General features: G+C 43.5%; 4 protein-coding genes across 4 annotated transcripts; 1 reads left to right on the top strand and 3 right to left on the bottom strand.

Moving 5' to 3' along the window:
• Positions 1 to 1,400: 1,400 nt before the first annotated feature.
• LOC117191399 lies at positions 1,401 to 2,156 on the bottom strand. The gene is made up of 2 exons (XM_033396279.1): positions 2,030 to 2,156; positions 1,401 to 1,954 (listed from the first exon to the last, which is right to left on the bottom strand). The coding sequence occupies exons 1-2, from the start codon at positions 2,039 to 2,041 to the stop codon at positions 1,574 to 1,576; spliced, it is 393 nt and encodes a 130-aa protein (XP_033252170.1). The 5' UTR covers positions 2,042 to 2,156; the 3' UTR covers positions 1,401 to 1,573.
• A 2,622-nt stretch (positions 2,157 to 4,778) lies between these two features.
• Positions 4,779 to 5,454, bottom strand: LOC117192010 (39S ribosomal protein L52, mitochondrial-like). The gene is made up of 3 exons (XM_033396733.1): positions 5,315 to 5,454; positions 5,103 to 5,251; positions 4,779 to 5,046 (listed from the first exon to the last, which is right to left on the bottom strand). Exons 1-3 carry the CDS (start codon positions 5,406 to 5,408, stop codon positions 4,858 to 4,860), a joined length of 432 nt encoding a protein of 143 aa, XP_033252624.1. The 5' UTR covers positions 5,409 to 5,454; the 3' UTR covers positions 4,779 to 4,857.
• Positions 5,455 to 6,523: 1,069 nt separating this feature from the next.
• Positions 6,524 to 7,203, top strand: LOC117191386 (uncharacterized protein RAB5IF homolog). The gene is made up of 3 exons (XM_033396269.1): positions 6,524 to 6,649; positions 6,732 to 6,835; positions 6,900 to 7,203. The coding sequence occupies exons 1-3, from the start codon at positions 6,539 to 6,541 to the stop codon at positions 7,093 to 7,095; spliced, it is 411 nt and encodes a 136-aa protein (XP_033252160.1). The 5' UTR covers positions 6,524 to 6,538; the 3' UTR covers positions 7,096 to 7,203.
• On the bottom strand, positions 7,199 to 18,724 carry LOC117191434 (probable U2 small nuclear ribonucleoprotein A'). Its single transcript, XM_033396303.1, has 2 exons — positions 18,530 to 18,724; positions 7,199 to 7,579 (listed from the first exon to the last, which is right to left on the bottom strand). The coding sequence occupies exons 1-2, from the start codon at positions 18,722 to 18,724 to the stop codon at positions 7,199 to 7,201; spliced, it is 576 nt and encodes a 191-aa protein (XP_033252194.1).
• Between the last annotated feature and the right edge of the window lie 2,118 nt (positions 18,725 to 20,842).

Below are 20,842 nucleotides of genomic sequence, written 5' to 3'. Positions count from 1 at the left end.
ACATTTTTTTAAGCCAGCGACTGTCCTTTTTCTGTTCGCCTGGTATCCCAGATCTGAAAATCGAAAAAATCTCTGTTTTGAGTGCCACCCAATTGAAAGTGGTAGTTATTTGTGTGATTGAAATAACATCCTTAATCAGATGAAGACTTTATTAGGGACCAACGATCAAGGATATTTTCTGTTTTCGAAAAATAATCTTGATCCTTTGGTAAGGACTGAAACAAGCCCAGCCATTCATATTTCCCCGATTCTGGGCAACAATGACTTTTTAAAACTTAGCATAATAAAATAAATAAACAAGTGGAAAATATTTGAACATATCTTAAACATAACAACAACGAGATCTATCTAGAGTCTAGTAACCTGCGAAGCATCTCCCTTGGTGGCCATAGTCAAAGTCCTTGTTGTCGATGGCCTGGTCGAAGGATGACGATCGGATCTTGCAAGGGTTGCGATTCTGTCCTGCTGGAATACTATTCTGTCTGGCTGGGACAGTGCTCGGTCTGTCGCGGACACGCCTCAGTAGTGCTTGGATAGGACTCCGGTTGGCGGGATACGACTCGGTTTGTGGCAAGGCTTAGGGTGCATAAGTCATCTGGGAAGGAATATATATCTTATAATATATCCGCTGAAGTCAAGCGTTTGAGTCGGACAGCCGTATTAAGTATCGTTCCGGCCGCCTGAAGGCGCGCGGGCTATTTTCCTCAGAAGGAATACAACTTTCGTAATCACTATCGGGAGGGGCTCCCAGGGTCTTCGGCTCTGGCGTTCAGCTACCGCTAGCCAGCCCAGCTTTCTCATACTTGCGCATCAAATTTGAAATCATTACAGACACGCAGGCCAGCGCAGGCGAGCTAGTCTCGGGGGAACGGTGCCATTTTTTGACAGATGTGAAACACCATCCATCAAAGATTTAAGATTTGTCAATTGTCTTGGCTGTGGTTCAACAGCAAAATATTTTTTTTGAACCAAGATTTATTGAAGCGCCTAAGTGGTCAATTAGCACCAGACTGCCAAATTGGCTAGACATTTGATGTATCATAGAATTATTTCAATAAAAGGAGATCATCTCGATCATCAAAATCATTTCCCCATATGAAATACACACCTGGGAGTACAAAAAGAGAGCTACACACTCAACTACTCAGCAACTACTTGAAACGTTGGATCATCTAAGAAATCCAAGGAGGCCCCTTTTTTTCCATTTTCTTAGACCATTATGGTCGCCCTGTAAATTACAAGCCAGGTGCACAGGTGCCAATTTCATTCTATATATAAATGCAATTATTTGAGATTTCACGATTCCAGTTCGTGTTTTCGATATTTTTGGTGGCAACATTATTTATATTCAATTTGGTGAACCACTTATTGATGGAGACTTGGGTATTTTAGATATAAATATAATTTGGTTTGGGTATATATTTAGATAGGTAAATGTATAATATTTAACATTATAAGGTACTTTTTGGTGAGGAAGCCACTCGACTATACAATAATTATCCCCTAGTCTAATGCATAACGATCATCATCTTAAGTCTGTACTCTCACATCCGGTTTGGAGCAGGACCATCGTTTAGCCAAAGAAGTTGGGGACGAACAGCTTCTTGCGCTTGGTGCGGATCTCTCTGACGCGAACGAGCGGAGTGAACCTCACATTGGAGGGTAGATCACCAACCTGTTGGTTGGCATCTTGGCGACGGGTGTAGGGTCTTGTCCCGGTGGAGACGGGCGCAATGTAACCGTCATCCACATAGTAGTAGCCTGGATTGAGCTTCTTCAGGCGGTTCTCTGTCAGGGGCTTGCCATAGGAGAGGACGTAGGAGTTGCCCGTGTCATAGCGATCGGTGTCATAGTTCTCGTAGCTATCCAGGTCATAGTATGTGGGCTTGGCGCTGCACTGTGACAGTTTGCAGGCGATGATGCTGAGCAGGAGACAGGCCCATGTATACAGTTGCTATAGAGATATGGGGAGAGTTTGGAGTTAGTCGGGTTGGCTGGAGATGGCTGTGGCGCGGTAGCGGATGCTTACCTTAAGATCCATTGTGTGGTTTGAACTGGTATAATCTTTTGAAATCCAAAATTGATTGTGGTATCCTTTAGGTGTTGTGTGATTGTGTTGCTTGTGGTTGCTTTGCTGTGAGTGCTTTGAACGTCTGTAGAGTTCTGTAGTCTTAGCAATGAAGAACCCTTCCTTTATATACGAATATGCTGCCCTGTTCGCACCCAAATGTGAAAATTTTGCCTTCGGGCAGAGCCGATGCTCCAGCTATGACGCAAGTCCGGAGGAAACGCTTGGCGGCTGCGACAAATCGACCATCGACAAACGACACTCGACTTCTCAACTCTCTTTCATTGACGCCATACCGCCGTCGTCGGGCTTTTGCGCATGCGCCGGCGCTGTGACTTCAATTCGATACGAATCGTTGGGATCATTGGGATGGGCTGTTGTCTTATCACTATGTGATTGATTTGGTCGAAAGGCCGGTTGCAATGTTTCGGTTAGCAGGGAACGGGTCCAGTTTGATTCGGAAAACTTTTTACAATGCGGAAAGCTACGACACCCAAAATTCCCCCACTGTCTGGCTTTGTCTTTCAAACAAACATATTAATTAAATGCTTTCCAAATGTCTATCGGATTCGAGGTCGGAAAGATAACTGAGATCTGACGGAGTTTCTTAATATATTATATTAATATATTAATTATTTGTTTTCAATACTTTGACGTCAAACCAAAGTCGAGAGTGTGCGACCGAGTGTGCGGAAAGATACCTACAGATCAAATAAAATTCCTATGTTGTGTATATATCTTGACTTAGTTTTATTAATTTATTGTTTTTTTTTGGTTACTTATTTCGGCATCAAGCTAATGTCTAGGGTGAACGAGGCCCAGACGAACTTAACTAGGTAGTTTCAGCAGGTTTTTGATGGTTTTGCGGAACACATGGCGTATGAGTAACACATATGGCTCTGTACCAGGCGCTGTGGTCGGGAGTGGTAATTTTCGTGTGGTCACATAAAATCCCTATGTTGTGTATATTGCTTGAATTAGTTTTATTAATTTTTCGTTTATTTGGTTACTTATTTTGGCATCAAGCTAGTGTCTAGGGTGAACGAGGCCCAGACGAAAATAACTAGGTAGTTTTAGCTGGTTTTTGATGGTTTTGCGGGACACACGGCGTATGAGTAACATATATGGGTGTGTACCAGGCGCTGTGATCGGGAGTGATAATTGTGTGGTCAGGTCACACGCTAAATCTAAATCGAGACTCCCTAATATCGTTGTAATATTGCGACGTTCAGAGCTTTTATTATAAATCAGCACAGAGACGCAAATGGAGTTGGCGCCTTCCGAAAATACTCCACTGACTTAAAAATATCCAACCGCAATGCTTCATGCCGCCGCGGCGTGAAAATGTTGCTGACTCAAGTGAGAAATCCAAAATTTTCTGAAAAAATATGAACATTCAAACGCGGACCGGACTCTAAAAAAATTTGCAAATTTTGTCAGTCTGTGGAAGGGGCCTGAGTCTGAGTCGCAGCTACCAAAAAGGGGGCATGATTTCATAGCTGGGGTACTCATAAATTAATCACGAACACCAAGGAATTGGTCTTCTGTAAACCGTCGTTAAGTAGATTAAATTAGTTCCGGAAAAGACTAATGCTTGGACATAAATTAATTCGCACTTAATTATCTTTAGATGCTTAGAAGATTTGCTCGAGTCGGTAAATATAAACGTGCTAATTCAATAAATTTATAAACAATTTATATAAATATAATTCCCAAGACGCCTGTCTCAGAGTCATAACAACATTTTCGTTGTTTTCCACAACAATTCGTCGTTTCCCCCTCGCAAAATACCGCGCTGAGTAAATATTTTTGCCAACTCCAACATCAGCAACAGCAGAAAGGTGTGAAAATCGGCAGAGAAAAAGGAAAACATCAGCAATGAAATCGAGTTCAGTTTGCATTACGTATACGCACGATTGGCTGCACTGGCAGTAAGTCGATATGGAGTCGATCAGATTGACTGCTCTGGGAGCACGTTTTTTCCAGCACCCTTTTGTGTCACACCCCCACAGATGCTTGGAAGTTGGTGCAAAATATCAGACGCCCTGCCTAATTTATGCCCGACGCCCGCAAACATTTTGTAGTCAGGTCCGATCATCCACCCTCAAGCTGCTTGGTAAATTTCCTTAGACTTGACTTCTTTGTTAGATTTCAGTTGTTGAGTGCAGTCCATGTGGCAATGTAAATATCTAAATTTGCCGCCTTCCAGTACTTTAATATTGATTTTAGCACGATTTTCGCATATTCAATCACTGGTGTGAATTTGTATTACAATGATTTATGGAAAATTTCATGTCTGCCACCTTAGGATCTGGGCGGATCAGGGATTGAAACTATGAAGTAACCTACAGTTCACAAGTCACGTATAGTCTATTCCCGGCGCAAGGGTTCGGTTGGTTTGGCCACGCTTGTATTACCAGCATGCCATTCGGAAAACCCAGCATCTCTTTCATCTCAACTAAATGCCAGGACACGTTGCCGCAACTGCGTCACTGGCGTTTTAACACTTCATTATCGAGATATTCCCATCATGCTAACGCCGGGCCAGTGTATTCCACAATATAGAGATGCGCCTCTGCTATTAGTTGCAATTAAATCACGATTAGCAGTGTGTCTAATGAACTGGCGACTGCGCCACGCTTAATACAGTTTGAGGAACGTTTTATAAACGTGTTTTCGGCAAACATGTGTCCCCACATCACAAGACCAATCAATCGTATAGTTTTGATTTCATTCACTAGGCAACTTAGTATAGCTTATAACAAGTAAGATGCGGAAACAAAATGATGCTACTTTTTCTGCTTCAGCATCAGATTGCCCTTGGGCTTCAATTTGTTCTGGATGATGCGCTGCTTCTCTGTGGCGGCTGCAACTCTCTGGCGTTCGTACCGCTGCTTGGCAAACTCCAGCTCGACGCTCAGCTCGACGATTTTGGTGGCGATCTCTTGTTGCCTCACAAGGCGTTTTTTCTGGTTGGACTAAAACAATAACCATATTAGTTGGCAGTTCGGATTTCGCAATATCTTATACATACACCCAGTGGCGTCGGTCGTCCGTCAAGGAACATGTAGTCCGGCACATTGGTGAGTGGCCCAAATGCATTCGGATTCTCTGGGAGCCCCTTGTCCTCTCTCCACTTCTGATCAATGGCACGAGCGGTGGTGACAGCGACATAACGCTGGGCTATTGGAACATAGTTCATGAATTAATGTGCAACGAGAGTCTGTTTTCTGATAGGCAACTCACCAGTGATTCTACCTGAAGTGGCAAGACACAGCTTGGTGACTTGTAGCATTATGTTATTTGTGGAGCAGCCGCAAAACCCGAAAATACGTAACATAACCAAACACTGCAATGTCCCAGGCAATTGAGATGGCAGTGCTTCGATAAATCACACTGGCGCTTCTATGAAAAAAAAACGGCCAAACTTGTCAACAAATGTAGTTAATATGTAGCAATCAGGGTGTCAAAATTGAACCGACCGTATATTTACGGTATATCGGTATATAGTGGTATATTTCGTCAATTTCATCAATCCATTAAATTTCATTTTCAACGTTATATAAAAATCCAATAAAAGCAAGTATTTAAATCAAGTCATTCAAGTAGAAAATTGATTCATCAATCGTATAAAATTGAGTGGGCATGGCTTTATTTTCTATATAGATAGTATTATCATATATATACTGTATGGTTCAATTCCTCACTTTCTTTCTTCCGTTGAATAATACCACTAACCATACAGTATATACTGTATGAGGAATTGGATGTTTTTTTGTATCGGAATGGCCCGATTGACAACATGAGTCCCATTCCATACACAAACATGTTGATGATGGATGATATAGAATTGCGGAAATGTGTGTCATTCCAGGCTCTAATTAATGCAGAAACTAGTCAGTATCTATTTTAAACGATATTTTGCCATTAGTGGTCTTCTTACAGAGACCAAAAACTGGTACTGGGATCAGGATTTATTTACAAACACTTTATCAAATGCATGAATAGACCAAAAAAATGCAATCTAAGACAAGGTCTTTACTAATTACGTTTGAAAGCAGGTTGGAAAAGAGTATCTTTATATAATATTCACGAAATAGGGTATACAAACGCCCATACCCTGGTTGACAATAAATGAGTCCGCAAAAACCAGCAACATTGACGTCACAACCTGCAACTATTGAACTTTTTTGTTGAAATCGTGTTTTTGTCAAAACAAAAAACATGCAAGTACTTGAAAGTAGTTAATCCTGATCAAAATTGATTCAGCAATCATATAAAATTATCTGGGCAAAACTGAGAGATCTATTAAGCTGGGAATATTCGACGGAAGAAAGAATAACCAGGAATTTGTATATTTCTGAGGGTTGATAAGTCGATAAGTCCGCGGTCACACTGTTCCGCTCACACTGATAGTGATAAAAAAAATTAATTAACAATAATTTAAGTGGGTCATAACTGAAATTTATAATGTCAACCAAAACGAATACTATAGAGCGCCATGGAAACGGTAGCGCTAAATCATCCACACTGAAAGAAATATGCGCGCGCGCCATCACAAAATCCGAATGGGAGGACAAGGTAAAAAACGTCCGGAGCACCGACCTGTGCACCAAAGACCGCTTGCACGCCAGGGCCAGGGTTCATTCTTCGACTTTTGCAGGAGGAATTCCTAGATGTCATCTATTGGTCGCGACAGGTGTTCGGCATTATCCTTGGTGTCATCTGGGGCATTGTGCCGCTCAAAGGCTTCCTGGGTCTTGTGCTGTAAGTGGGCCGAACTATAAATAGACTATTCATATTCACATCGAATGCATAAACTTGTCCACAGTTTCGCCGGCATCAGCTGTGGCATTGTCTACCTGTACGCCATCAACTTTCAGAACGTGGACGAGGAAGCGTACGGCGGTGTTTGGGAATTGGTGAAGGAGGGATTCATGACATCGTTTGCCGGATTCTTGGTGACGTGGATCATTTTCTACACGGGACTGCACTACGACTCGATAATGGCAGCAAAGTCCTCATAATGCATTTCCCAGACACTCGTCGCCGCACTAGAGCAGTAACCAATTCCAGAGTCCTATATCAATACAACTATTCCCGCAGATCCACTTGTGAAGCCAAAATAAGCTAAACCGGGTTAGCAAATCGACCACCATCAGATCCCAGCCCTTTGCCGCTACTCGCCTCGGCTGCCAGTGCTGCGGCAGCGCTCAGCTTTGACTTTTTGGAAACCTCCCTGAGAATGTCCTTGCCCTGCTTTGTGCGGAAGAACTCCTGAGCCCCTTGCCTGTCTTTCTGCTTTATCTTCCGGAAATCAAGCAGGCGCATATGCGGAAACTTGTAGGCCATGTACTCGCGATAGTTGGTCTTTGTGGAGACCGGGTTGATGAGCAGGCATATGGTTTCCAGCTTGGTGAACGAACCGAGTGGCTCCAAGTCGCTGAGCTCCTGCAAGTTATTGCCCGTCAGAATGATGGAGCTCAGATTGGGAACGACGGCCTCCAGGCCCTTCTTTTATTGTATATTTAGATACATCATTGTTTTAGTTATAATAAACAAAAAAGTCGAGAACCGACGCCGTTTGCATAATTTGTATAATTTATAATCAACCTGCTTAAGATAAGGAAATAAATGTGCAATTATGTATATTATTGTATATAGTCGAGAACCGACGGCGTTTGCATAATTTTTATAATTTATAATCAACCTGTTTAAAATAAGGAAATAAATGTGTAATTATATTATTGTAATATTTTATATTTTGTGGTATAAATCAAACAAATAACAGCTTTTATTTAATTTCCCGCGCCCTAGTGTACCATACCCCCACCCCCTGCCCATTCTTCATTTATTTTGTGGCGGTAGGTCAGTCCATCAAAAGACCCAAAATAAGAACCAAACTCAAATTTCAGTTCTAGCGGCCAGCAATACTAAACACACACACGCAAAGTACGTGAGAATGCATGTGCACCCATACACTAAAACATGCTGGTGGCAAAACAGAACCAGACCTGAGAGAGTTCAAAAAATCTGAAAAAGCATACAATCACATATTTTTGTCGAAACATCCCAGCAAACAAACAAACGTGCCTTTTGCGAGAGTCCCGCAAAATGCTCGCAAATGAGCTCGCAAGCGAGCTTGTGTACGAGCGATATGGTTTTGTGTCGCAACACGCTCGCCAACGATATCGCAAAAGGCTCGCAAACGACTCCTTTGCGAGCTATCATAAATGATACTTTCACTGCCACAAACTGAACGACACAGGTATCATATTTCTATCATATGCGGGTCCGAATGCGAGCGTTTTATCGGGTTAAGTCTCGCATTTGACTCGTATGCGATATCATTTGTGAGCGTTTGGGTTTCTGGGATATTGCGTGTGTACTAACACATGCAAAGATGTTCTCGCTGCGCTCTCTCTCATGATGACGTCACTCTGGGGTACGGAACGCGCTAGCCAGTGTGTGACGCTTTCGTTGTATGAACTGGCACATCTATATACTGTATGGTTAGTGATAGAACCCTCTGCCCTGAAAAAAATTTTACCAGATTAATGAATCAAAAATTCTACTTAGCTGTATTATTCTAAATACTTGCATTTATTGGATTTTGTCTAAATAAAGGTTTTACTGAAAAAGGTGAAACAAATAAACGTAAGGGAAAAATCGTTCCTATTGCTCAATTTTGTTATTCTGTTGAATAATGCTGGCTAACTAGGACCTTCAGCTCTTTTCAAATAGTTTTATGTCATTGATGAATACATTTTCCGCAAGATTTGCTACTCTAAGTACTATCTTTTATTACATTTTTCTTAAATAAGGTTTAAAAAAATAAAGTGAAAGAACAAAAACGTAAGTGTGCAAGGAATGAAACGTAAGTGTGTCTGGAATGTTACGTCATTGTTGCTAGTCAAAGGTATCCGCTACGAGTATTTATACCCTATTTCACACTAAAATTCTTTTTCCAAGCTAATTTGAATATCGCTCCCGATACCTAATCTTGGTCTCTGTAAGAAGGCCACTAATAACATTAAAACAGAGACTGACTATTTCTGTATTCATTAGAGCATCGGATGACAAACATTTTCGCAATTCTATAATATCCTTTCCCTAGGGTGTGCAGAATCGCGCGCCCTTTTTGCGGGACATGTTCTCGGCACATGGCCTGAAAAATTAGAAGAGTTTTTCTAATCAATTACCGAAAACTTTGGGTGGCTGTAATTTAAATTATTTATTTGGCGGGGCGAAAAACTTGATACGCTCGATCTAATTCAAGGTTGGCGAACAACTATATTTTCTTCACAATTCAAAAATCTTACTCTAGCTAACCTACGGTGGCAAAGCGGGGCGAATTCGCCAAAAGCGAGAGAGCGAGCTTTTATTGCGCTCCCGCTTTGCCCTAGCCTAACTTACACTAGACTTCATAATTTAGATCAATAACTAATAATTGTGGCCATGGATGGAAGGTCACGCAACACCGGCCCCGTTGAACGCCTGCATCGGCTTCAACACGTTGGGAGCGGCGCTAATTTGTGTATGGGCCGCCGAAAAACCGCTCCAGTGCTAGTCCTTATTTCGACGACCCTGACCATGCCGTCCTCTCCTGCGTGCGTGGCGATGACGTTCCCTACGAGCCACTCCTGAGGCGGCAGATTGTCCTCGGCCACGATGACGAGGTCTCCTTCCTCGAGGTTCGGTTGCTGCTGGTGCCATTTGCCCCGAATTTGCAGCCCCAGGACATATTCGCGGGACCATCGCTGCCAAAACGCTTGCCTGGCTGACGAGACAAGTCGCCATCGCCGCAAGCAACTGAGATTCTCCTGGTCCGGAGTCCGCAGTGCTGGGGGGGCGATGAGCGACCCGCCTGTCAGCAGGTGGCCGGGTGTTAGGGCCTCGCCGTCGCTTGGATCTTGGCTGATGGCTCTCAGCGGCCTCGAGTTCATTATGGCCTCGATGCCGACGAGGACTGTGGCGAGCTCTTCGGCGGTTAGGAGCGCGCTGCCTACCGCCCGTAGGAGTAGGCTCTTGGCAGTTTTTACACCTGCCTCCCATAGCCCTCCCATGTGAGGAGCTCGCGGCGGTATGAACGCAAATTCGCATCCGTTCTTTGACGCGAAGTCGCGAAATGCGTCTCCTTGCTCCTTGAGCCTGATCCGCAGAGCGCTGAGATGGCGGCTCGCTCCGACGAAGTTCGTCCCGTTGTCGCAATGAACGACTTGGGGATATCCTCGGCGCCCGACGAACCTTTGAAAAGCCAACAAAAACAATCAGTGGTTAGATCGGAAACTATTTCTAGGTGAACCGCCTTGGACGCAAAACAAACAAAAAGCGCAATGTATGACTTGTATGGGGGCCTTCCGCGAATTTTCAATGTCGTGTGCACTGGTCCACAAAAATCAACGCCGCAAATTGAAAATGGGCGGAGAGCACGGAGTCGATCTGCGGGTAAATTCCCCATGAGTTGCGTCAGCAATCGAGGCTTGCATTTAAAACAGCGCATACACGATCGAACTGTCTGACGGCAGACCTCCTGAGCGTTCACTATCCACACGCTCTGTCGAAGGATGATCACAAGTGCTCGTGGGCCGACATGAAAATTCGAATGGTGCAGATGACGAATATAGCTTCGCACGAATTGCGAGCGCTTAGTCAAAAGCAGAGGAAACTTGGCATCGTATGATATAGGAGCTTTGGCTAGTCGGCCCCCACTCGCAACAACGAAAAGTTGCACCAAGTCCCTGTGTCTTCATGGATGAATGGGTTCAACCGCTGAAGACTAGGACCAATTGTTGATCCTTTCCTAACCTTTTCAATTTCTCCTTGATACTCGTGATGCTGGATGATTTCGACAATTTTATAAAAAGCTTCATTGTATTCGGTCGGTGAGATAGTTTTTTCGAAATTTAGGCTTGGGTCTTTACATTTTCTTATAAAGCGGAACACATACACGAACACACTAAGCAGTTTGAGGTGTGACGAGAATCCCTCGATGACATCTAACAGCTCCGAACTTCGCACAGCCGCGGTCAACCCGACCGCAGTCTTCCTCTTTTCCAGCTGAAGATCATCGGAGTGTTCGAAATGAGCGTTTTTGGGCCAGTTTTCTTCTTCCTCTTTCAGAAATGATGGTCCTTCGAACCAAATTGACTGAACGATTTCGTCGACGTCACAACCTCTTGAGACAATATCTGCTGGGTTCTGTTTCGTGGGTACATGCCGCCACGTAGCATCATCTGACCACTCTTAAATCTCAGCCACTCTATTTGAAACGAAAGTCGACAACGACGATGGATGAGACCGGATCCAATGGAGAGTTACCTCTGAATCCGACCAATAAACGACTCGTTCAATGGGCACGTTTAATAGGGGCTTGATTCTGTGACAGAGATCTGCGAGAAGGTGAGCGGCACATAACTCAAGCCTTGGGAGCGTTTTGGTCTTGAGCGGCGCTACTTTGGATTTCGAAGTCAACAATGATATTTTTAAACCTTCTGCAGTTCTGCTACGTATGTAGACGCACGCTCCATACGCTCTCATGGAGGCGTCAGCAAAGGCATGTATTTGAACCGGTGACATCGGATCGGAATACACAAACCGAGATATGGATATGTCTTCCAATTGAGATAGTGTATTTTTCAACTTATTCCACGCTGTTTCCAAATGCAGCGGGATCGACTCATCCCAATCTAGTTTGTTAAGCCAAAGCTCCTGCAATAGGATCTTGCCTTTTATAACGATAGGACTTAATAAACCAAGGGGGTCAAACAACTTTGATGTCACCGATAGTATGTTCCGTTTTGTCGCTCGGAGACCCATAACTGAATTGTCAATTTTGAACTTAAAGGCATCGTCAGTAGGTAACCATGAGATTCCTAACGCCTTTGTCGACTCTGAATCCGAGATTGTTATGGGTTTGGCTGTGCTCTCAGATGCGGTGATCTCGGGTGAGTTTGAAAACCACTTAGTCAACTCAAACCCTGCGGTCTGAAGAACCTGAGACACTTCGGACTTAATTGCCCTTAGCTCCTCTACGCATGCAGCACCAGTCAACAAGTCATCGACGTAAAAGTCGGACCCAATAACGTTAGCAGCTCTAGGGAATGAGTGCTTCGCAGACTCACTCAACCTTTTCAAACACCGGATAGCTAAGAATGGGGCTGGTCCAGTCCCATAGGTTACAGTGTTGAGCTTGTATAATCTAAAGGATTCAGAAGGGTCTCTTCTCCACACTATGAGCTGAAACTGCCGATCCGCTTCGTTCACCATCACTTGGCGATACATCTTTTTAACATCAGCAGTCAGGGCAAACCTGTGCAGACGGAAACGGAGCAGTGTCGAGTATAATTCCTCTTGAATGGTAGGTCCCACCATCAGAATGTCATTTAAGGCCACCTGTGAGGACGTCTTGGACGAAGCATCGAACACGACTCGGAGCTTGGTAGACGTACTTTGGGGCCTCAGAACACACTGATGAGGGATTACGTAGTGTGGAGTAGAAGGAATCGTATTGTCAGTAGGAGACATATGACCTAAGGAGAGGTACTCTTCCATGAATTCCAAGTACATTTTCTTCAACTCAGGGTCACGATGCAATCGTCTTTCAAGCGACAAAAACCGCCGTTCGCAACCTCAAAGGAGTTGCCTAAACAATTTGGATCTGATTTAAACGGGAGCCTTACTTCGAACCGACCTGATGATAGTACCTGAGTCGTCTTACGATAGTGTTCTTCACATAGCTTGTGCTCAGGTGTGGCAATTTTCTTGGTAGATGGCATTTCTTCCAGTGACTAAAACTTTTTCAAGGTCCTATCGATGGATACTAGCAACTCTTCACTGCAACTCAAACTGTTTGTAATTTGAGGAGCAGAACTCTTGGAAACATATTTTCCCGACACAACCCAACCAAGAAGGGTTTTCTGAAGAGTTGGAAAGTCAGGACCTTGTTTAATTTGACCAACAGCTAATAATTCAAAGAACGATTCTGCTCCAATTAACATATCTATTCTTTGTGGCTTTTAGAAAAAAGGGTCTGCCAGTGGTAGGTTCTCTGGGATTCGCCAGTCAGTCACATTCACTGACTGGTCAGGGTGATAACCTGAAATTGATTTCAGGATCCAAAAATCAAAGGAGAACTCACTACCATTTATTCGCGACTTCACCACTGTGTGTATTTTATCCTTTACTTGAGAATTAGATTCACCAATTCCAAGCAAGTTAATACAGGACCCCTCTCTACGGATCTGTAAGCGATTAGCGTGGTCCTCGGTAATAAAATTTGTTTGTGATCCAGATCCAATAATGTATGATGTGAGCGGCTGCACACTCGACATTTATTGGCTTTGCATTTTACAACAGCGTGGCCTTTTCGCAGACAATTAATGCATAGGGAAGCCGACTTAGCAAACTCAAACCTTTGCATCACCGAGAGACGCGAAAATGAAGGGCAATTTGACACTACATGGTCTCCTGAATTGCAGTAGCTACAAGTTTGCTGAGTTCTACTGTTGGTGGAAGTGGAAGAACAAGCAAATGAACTGCGATTATGTTGCTTGCTTGGCATGACTTTGTCTTGCCTTGGCTTGGTCGATTCTTCAGCAGACAGGTGCTGGTATCGACGATTCAAGACTTTCTCAAAGTCGGACCAAAGCGGCAACTTCTCATAAGTAAGCTGTTCATCCCACTTTTGTTTCGTCACTGCGTCGACTCTGTTTAAAACGAGATGAATGAGCATTGCATTCGAAATTTTTGTATCATCTCCGATCGACAGTAACGATCCGTAAATGGGCGAAACAGTATCGATTAGAGTTCTTAGAGATGATGCAGATTGATGCGACATTCTCGGCAGATTGAACAATGTGGAAATATTATTCGTGAAAATCAAATAATCGTTGTCATATACTCGTTTTAGGCCAGCCATGGCCGTTTCATAATTTGCCACGGTGACTTGGAACGCCTTTATTGTTCCTAATGCTTCATCAGAGAGGCACGAAATCAAATGATTAAATTTTTCGATCACCGGTATGGTATGCTGTTGTCGCTATGGACTAGTCTCTCAAAAAGGCTAATGAAATTTTTGAATTCCGAGTGTTTACCACTAAATTAAATTACCACTACCGCATCATTCTGGGAATGCTTTGCAAATGTCCAATCTAACTCATATCAAACGGTATTGCATGACAGTTTGATTAGTACATTAATGTTTAATTTCACAAAGTTGGCTGCTTTTCTGTGGAAATGTTATTATAGGGGCTCGTCAATGAAAAGGTAATGATAATTATGCTTCTCTGAAGCGCTTATTGGTAGTTCTTGCTCATAGATTAAACGTAAATACATCCACAAAAGAGTGACCTTCTCTTTCTCAATGGTTCTTCAACCTTCCTGCGGTCGCTCAAGCAGCAATTTCCATTAGTTTTCATCAGATGCCGAGATTTTATCGCCTCTGCGATACTCCAGGCGTTTTATTCCTCATGTATTCCCCGGAAGCTGTGAACTTTTGAACATAGGCAAACTCCGTCTTCCACCGAGATTCAGCTGAAGTTTGTGTTTTAATTTAAAAAGTTAAATTAGTTGATTGCAAATCTTGTTAACTCGCCAGCTGCTACCCTGCTGGCCTTGCCCAATTAAACGATTTAACAATTTCCCGAGAATTGTAATTTATTTTTTCCTTTTCCTTAATCAAATTTCGGTTGCACTCGGCGATGCAATTAAACGCGAATGATGGACGCAGATGGAGTTAATTTCATTTTCCACAAGCTTTAACTAACCGATTTAATAACATAAACCACTCTAATCCCATTATGATGCCACTGCTACATAAATCGCGAAGCACAACAGAAGGCAGCGGTTTCTGGTTCTCCACATTCCATTTGTATAACCTGTAAGGCACCGAAGAGAGGATCTTCCACCTTATAATCAATGCGGGAGCTTTGCTGAAACATCATTGGTTAATTTGCATGACTATCCCGACTATCATATCCCGAATATTGTTTTACCCATTACTTGCTGGATCTTCTTTAAATATATATTTTATTAGTCATGGAATGGTGATGGAACAGTATTTTAGGATCGGCAAGGTTACTGTTTTATGCAATTTTGTTTATTTTAATTTACGTTTTAATTTCTTCCTTTATTTCCATTTTGCTGCTCCGCTGCCGCTTAACGGTGTGGCTTGCGCCCCCCGGGGAATGTTACGCACCTTACTCAACGCATATCGCACCTTGACACCTGCTCGCACGAGGACTCCCCACAGCCACAGCCACAGCCACAGCCACAGCCACAGCCACAGCTTCTTCCTCGTGCTTGCATTCCCGCGTTGCATACTTTACAGCATGCTACCTTCCACCGACCAGTGTGTGGGCGTGTGTGCTGGGTGCCACTATAAAATTAGCATTAAAGTGAGTCTCATATAAAATTAATAAACCAGAAGAAACCACTAAGACCCGTACGTAATTGCTCTCGAAAATCGTATGTATATACAAATTTTAGGTTCTCGTCTCGAGCATGCAAGCCCTCGACCGAGTTTTTGTTGCTTTGATGATTATACCCGATACTCAAAATGAGTATTGGGGTATATTAGATTTGTGGTAAAAGTGGATGTGTGTAACGTCCAGAAGGAATCGTTTCCGACCCCATAAAGTATATATATTCTTGATTAGCATCAATAGACGAGTCGATTGAGCCCTGTCTGTCTGTCCGTCCGTCCGTCTGTCCGTCTGTCCGTCCCCTTCAGCGCCTAGTGCTCAAAGACTATAAGAGCTAGAGCAACGATGTTTTGGATCCAGACTTCTGTGATATGTCACTGCTACAAAAATATTTCAAAACTTCGCCTCGCCCACTTCCGCCCCCACAAAGGACGAAAATCTGTGGCATCCACAATTTTAAAGATATGAGAAAACCAAAAACGTAGAGTTGTAGAGAATGACCATATCTTTAAGACTGCGGAATCTCAATTGGATCGTATTATTATTATAGCCAGCATCAAGAAAACAATTTCATTTTTTCTCGCCCTGTCTCTCTCTAACACACACGTAGCATAGGCGGCTTTGCTTAGAGTAAAACATTAGCGCCTAGATCTCAGAGACTACAAAAGCTAGAGCAACCAAATTTGGTATCCACACTCCTAATATATTGGACCGAGACGAGTTTGTTTCAAAATTTCGCCACACCCCCTTCCGCCCCCGCAAAGGACGAAAATCTGGGGATATTCAAAAATCTCAGAGACTATTAAGGCTAGAGTAACCAAATTTGGTATCCGCACTCCGTTAGATCTTACTATAAAACGTGAATCTCAAAATTTCGCCCCACCCCCTTCCGCCCACACAAAGGACGAAAATCTGTTGCATCCACAATATTGCACATTCGAGAAAACTAAAAACGCAGAATCACAGATAATGACCATATCTATCAGATTGCTGAATCTGGATCAGATCAGATCATTTTTATAGCCAAAAGGAACAAATCAATTTGCACTGGCTACGCAGCGCCCGACGTCACGCTCAGACTGATTTTCTGTCTCTCTCGCACGCACTCTTTGTCGTGTCGTTTAATATTAGCGGCGTCTGCCGGAGGAGAGCCATACTGACTTAGTATCGGGTATAACCGTAGAGTTGCGGTGTCCGCAGCAACTCACAACGTTCCCCCTCGTTTCTCCTATTCTTGTTGCACCCTTGATAAACAGGGGTATATTACTTATATGCGTAAGAGAATGTCACAGGAAGATGTAAGCGTTTCCGTTTCCTCAACCGACAAGCATATTTTGAAATCGTAATTTCTCCGTGTCATCATTTGGCATCCTATCCATACAGCGGGTATCCCATAGTCCGAGTTTCCTACTTTACGAGTTTCTCCTAGTTATACCCGATACTCAAAATGAGTATTGGGGTATATTAGATTTGTGGTAAAAGTGGATGTGTGTAACGTCCAGAAGAAATCGTTTCCGACCCCATAATGTATATATATTCTTGATCAGCATCAATAGCCGAGTCGATTGAGCCCTGTGTCTGTCTGTCCGTCCGTCCGTCTGTCCGTCTGTCCGTCCCCTTCAGCGCCTAGTGCTCAAAGACTATAAGAGCTAGAGCAACGATGTTTTGGATCCAGACTTCTGTGATATGTCACTGCTACAAAAATATTTCAAAACTTCGCCCCGCCCACTTCCGCCCCCACAAAGGACGAAAATCTGTGGCATCCACAATTTTAAAGATATGAGAAAACCAAAAACGTAGAGTTGTAGAGAATGACCATATCTTTAAGACTGCAGAATCTGAATTGGATCGTATTATTATTATAGCCAGCATCAAGAAAACAATTTCATTTTTTCTCCCCCTGTCTCTCTCTAACACACACGTAGCATAGGCGGCTTTGCTTAGAGTAAAACATTAGCGCCTAGATCTCAGAGACTACAAAAGCTAGAGCAACCAAATTTGGTATCCACACTCCTAATATATCGGACCGAGACGAGTTTGTTTCAAAATTTCGCCACACCGCCTTCCGCCCCCGCAAAGGACGAAAATCTGGGGATATTCAAAAATCTCAGAGACTATTAAGGCTAGAGTAACCAAATTTGTTATCCGCACTCCTGTTAGATCTTACTATAAAACGTGTATCTCAAAATTTCGCCCCACCCCCTTCCGCCCACACAAAGGACGAAAATCTGTTGCATCCACAATATTGCACATTCGAGAAAACTAAAAACGCAGAATTATAGATAATGACCATATCTATCAGATTGCTGAATCTGGATCAGATCAGATTATTTTTATAGCCAATAGGAACAAATCAATTTGCAGTGGCTACGCAGCGCCCGACGTCACGCTCAGAGTGATTTTCTGTCTCTCTCGCACGCACTCTTTGTCGTGTCGTTTAATATTAGCGGCGTCTGCCGGAGGAGAGCCATACTGACTTAGTATCGGGTATAACCGTAGAGTTGCGGTGTCCGCAGCAACTCACAGCGTTCCCCCTCGTTTTATATATATATTTTTCAAGATTTTTTTTGTTGCTGTTGCACTTGTGTTGCGTATGGTGGAGAGGGCGCGAAAGAGGAGGCATGCGGATGAGAACGCACTGCGCTTAGGTTCAGTCTGGTTTTGTTGCTGCGGCATTGACATTTATGCAGATGGACTGGACATTTTGTGGAAATGCATGCAGGGAAACAGTTTTCCCGAGCCAATCATTTGAATAAACTTTATATGCCATGAGTGTGCACGAGTAGTTTAAGGGTCGTATAAAGTCAAGTGAATGAACTCTTTACACCGTGTAATCGTAGGCAGTTCATTTTCTCAAGAACACTTGGGATTTCACGGCTAAGAGCAAGACCTCGGTGGAAATACAAAAAAGGTTAAAACACACTTTATTCGAATAATACTACAAAGAATAAATGGATACACTTGCTCGGGCCTTGGTCCAACCAAATGGAAAGCTTGAACGTAAGATCGCTATCAAGTTGGGTCAATGATTTGATACATTTTTGGTTTTAGCCTGAAGCTTGTCGTCGACAATGCGATCGCAGTGGGCAAGGATCTCCAGGCACAGCTCCAGCTGTGTGCGCATATGCCGCAGACTCCTGTCAGAATGACTCTTGGAGGGTGCCGGGCGGCCCATCTGCCGGTAGTACATCTGGAGCTCCTCGCGCTGCCTGCGCTGCTTCATCTTGATCATATAGGGCTCATCTGGCTCTAGCTGACTTTCTATCTGGCACAGAACACAGATAGAGTACCCCGTTTGGCAGCCAACCTCATGCCTCCGCCGTTTTTCCTTTCCATGCTGCTGAGAATCTGTCGCTGGACGGTAGCAGGGAATCGAGTATCTCCCGTCGCTGTTGCATGAGTCGCATTGGTTGCCAGAGTCGGCTGAGGACGACGGTTCTGTCTGGCAACCTACAGCTTTTCTCATATTCATCCGGATACGCTTGGCCAGTCGATGATCCCCTTCTGAGCGAGGTTTGGCTTTCATGGGTTTCATTTTCTCTGGTCTGATTATCTCTGGTTCAGTCATGGGCCATATCCTGGGCATGGTGTTCTTAAAGTTTCGCTCCAGTGAATACAAGGACAGGAAATCATCTGTGTGTTTCATTATATCGATAGGCAAATAATCGGCCTGATATGTACTGGGAGTTATGAAGAATATCTAAGAGATCGCTTTCGATTCACAAGTATGGCAAGATTCATCGTTGACCATCTCAGGATCATCTATGCTGGATAAATCGGGCGGCTTCGCTGCCGAGTCAGTGTCAATTTGTATAGAATCCTTTTAAGTTGGACGTTTCGACAGTTTCTTTAAGCATTTCCACAGATCAACACTTTTTAAAGTTTTTGGGCAATTATTGAGGACTTGTCGTCTTGGTTTTGTCGACTTTGAGGCCTTCGACTGAGGAGAAGTCCCCTCTATTCTTTGCCGGGCTAGAATGCCTTCTAAAAGCGTTTTCGAATTGGTTCCGGCAGGAATAGAATACTTGTGTTGAAGTGCAGCAGGAAATAACCTTTCTCTGTCTATAGAAGCGGGTTCTTGAGGAATCGGCTTGGTTGATTTTGCAAAAGATCGTCTGGGAGAAGAGGTTCGTTCACTCGAGCAAGGGTATTCCTTATGCTTGCCCTCCATCTGCTTGCAAAAATTTCCATAGCTCGGGGATAGATCTACTTTTTTCGGTTCCACCAGCAGCTGTCGAAAGGGCTCACGCCCTTTGGCGTTAGCAAAGTTCTTCACATTGTTGTTCTTGTGGGCATCGGCTGCACTTGCAGCATCATTTGCGCGGTTGCAGCAGAGAGACGGGTTGAGCAGGGCTTTTGATTTTCAGGGTTTGACCGACTGCAACGGCTATACTGCGCCTGAGATTCCACATGGTTTATCGAGGAGAGACAGGGCGATACACACTGAACATTTTTGTTGACTTTTAATTTAAGTGCGGCTTGAGCTGGTAGCTTTAATGCTTTGACCATATGCTCCCAGAAGATTTGATTCCAGAGCTTTGGAGGCCTCATAGACCTACTCGTAGGGATTTTTATCCGGATGTATGATATTTCGGCGTGCGTGTTGATGGCTGTCCGGACAATCGTCGCAGATTTCCAAACACTGGCAACTGGGAAAGTGAGAATCACTCTTGGGCCGCACTTGCGAAGGATCGACCTCACGCCAGAAGCTGGACGGCTTGGCCTGCTTAGCGAAGGATCGATCGATCCTGCTCACTAGACTTCTCATTTTGGACTCGCTTATCGGTTCATTAGCAGGAGGCGGAGTAATGTCACGAGGCGGGATGAGCTTTCGTCGTTGCGTCAGCCGCTTCCTAAGCTGCTGGATTTTTATATGCAGTTTGAGAGCCGATACAAAGCTATCTTGAGCGCTCATCTTCGCTGCAAAATAGTTTCAAATGAGAAATAAGAAATAAAAAATTTAAAATTAAAAAAAGACGTTAAGATTTGGCAACCATGTGAACTTTTTAGAGTGTTTCAAATTTGTACATTTGTTTTTGTGTTTAACAATTTTTAAAAAGGTAACTACGTCGAGAAAAGGATCAGTCTGTAGAAATAACTTTGGCTAAGGTTGAATCTATCCTTTGAGTTCAGTAAAAGACTTTAGATTAAACGAGTTTAATCTTTTGTAGTGCGCTTGTTATAAGAAAAAAAAATTTTTGCATCGACGTCTTAATTTTCCCTAAAATTATGCTACGCGAATAGGCTAAGTCTTTTGTTGGGTCCAAGAAAGCTAAGCTTTTAACACACCATCTACTGGGTGCGCTTCGTCACCGTGGGCTGCCCATATTATTTTGTTTGGCTGACGTTT

This window comes from Drosophila miranda (assembly GCF_003369915.1).
Source record: "Drosophila miranda strain MSH22 chromosome Y unlocalized genomic scaffold, D.miranda_PacBio2.1 Contig_Y1_pilon, whole genome shotgun sequence".
NCBI lineage: Eukaryota > Metazoa > Arthropoda > Insecta > Diptera > Drosophilidae > Drosophila > Drosophila miranda.
The sequence above is the reverse complement of the archived record's forward strand: the minus strand, read 5'-3'. Positions and strand labels throughout refer to the sequence as shown.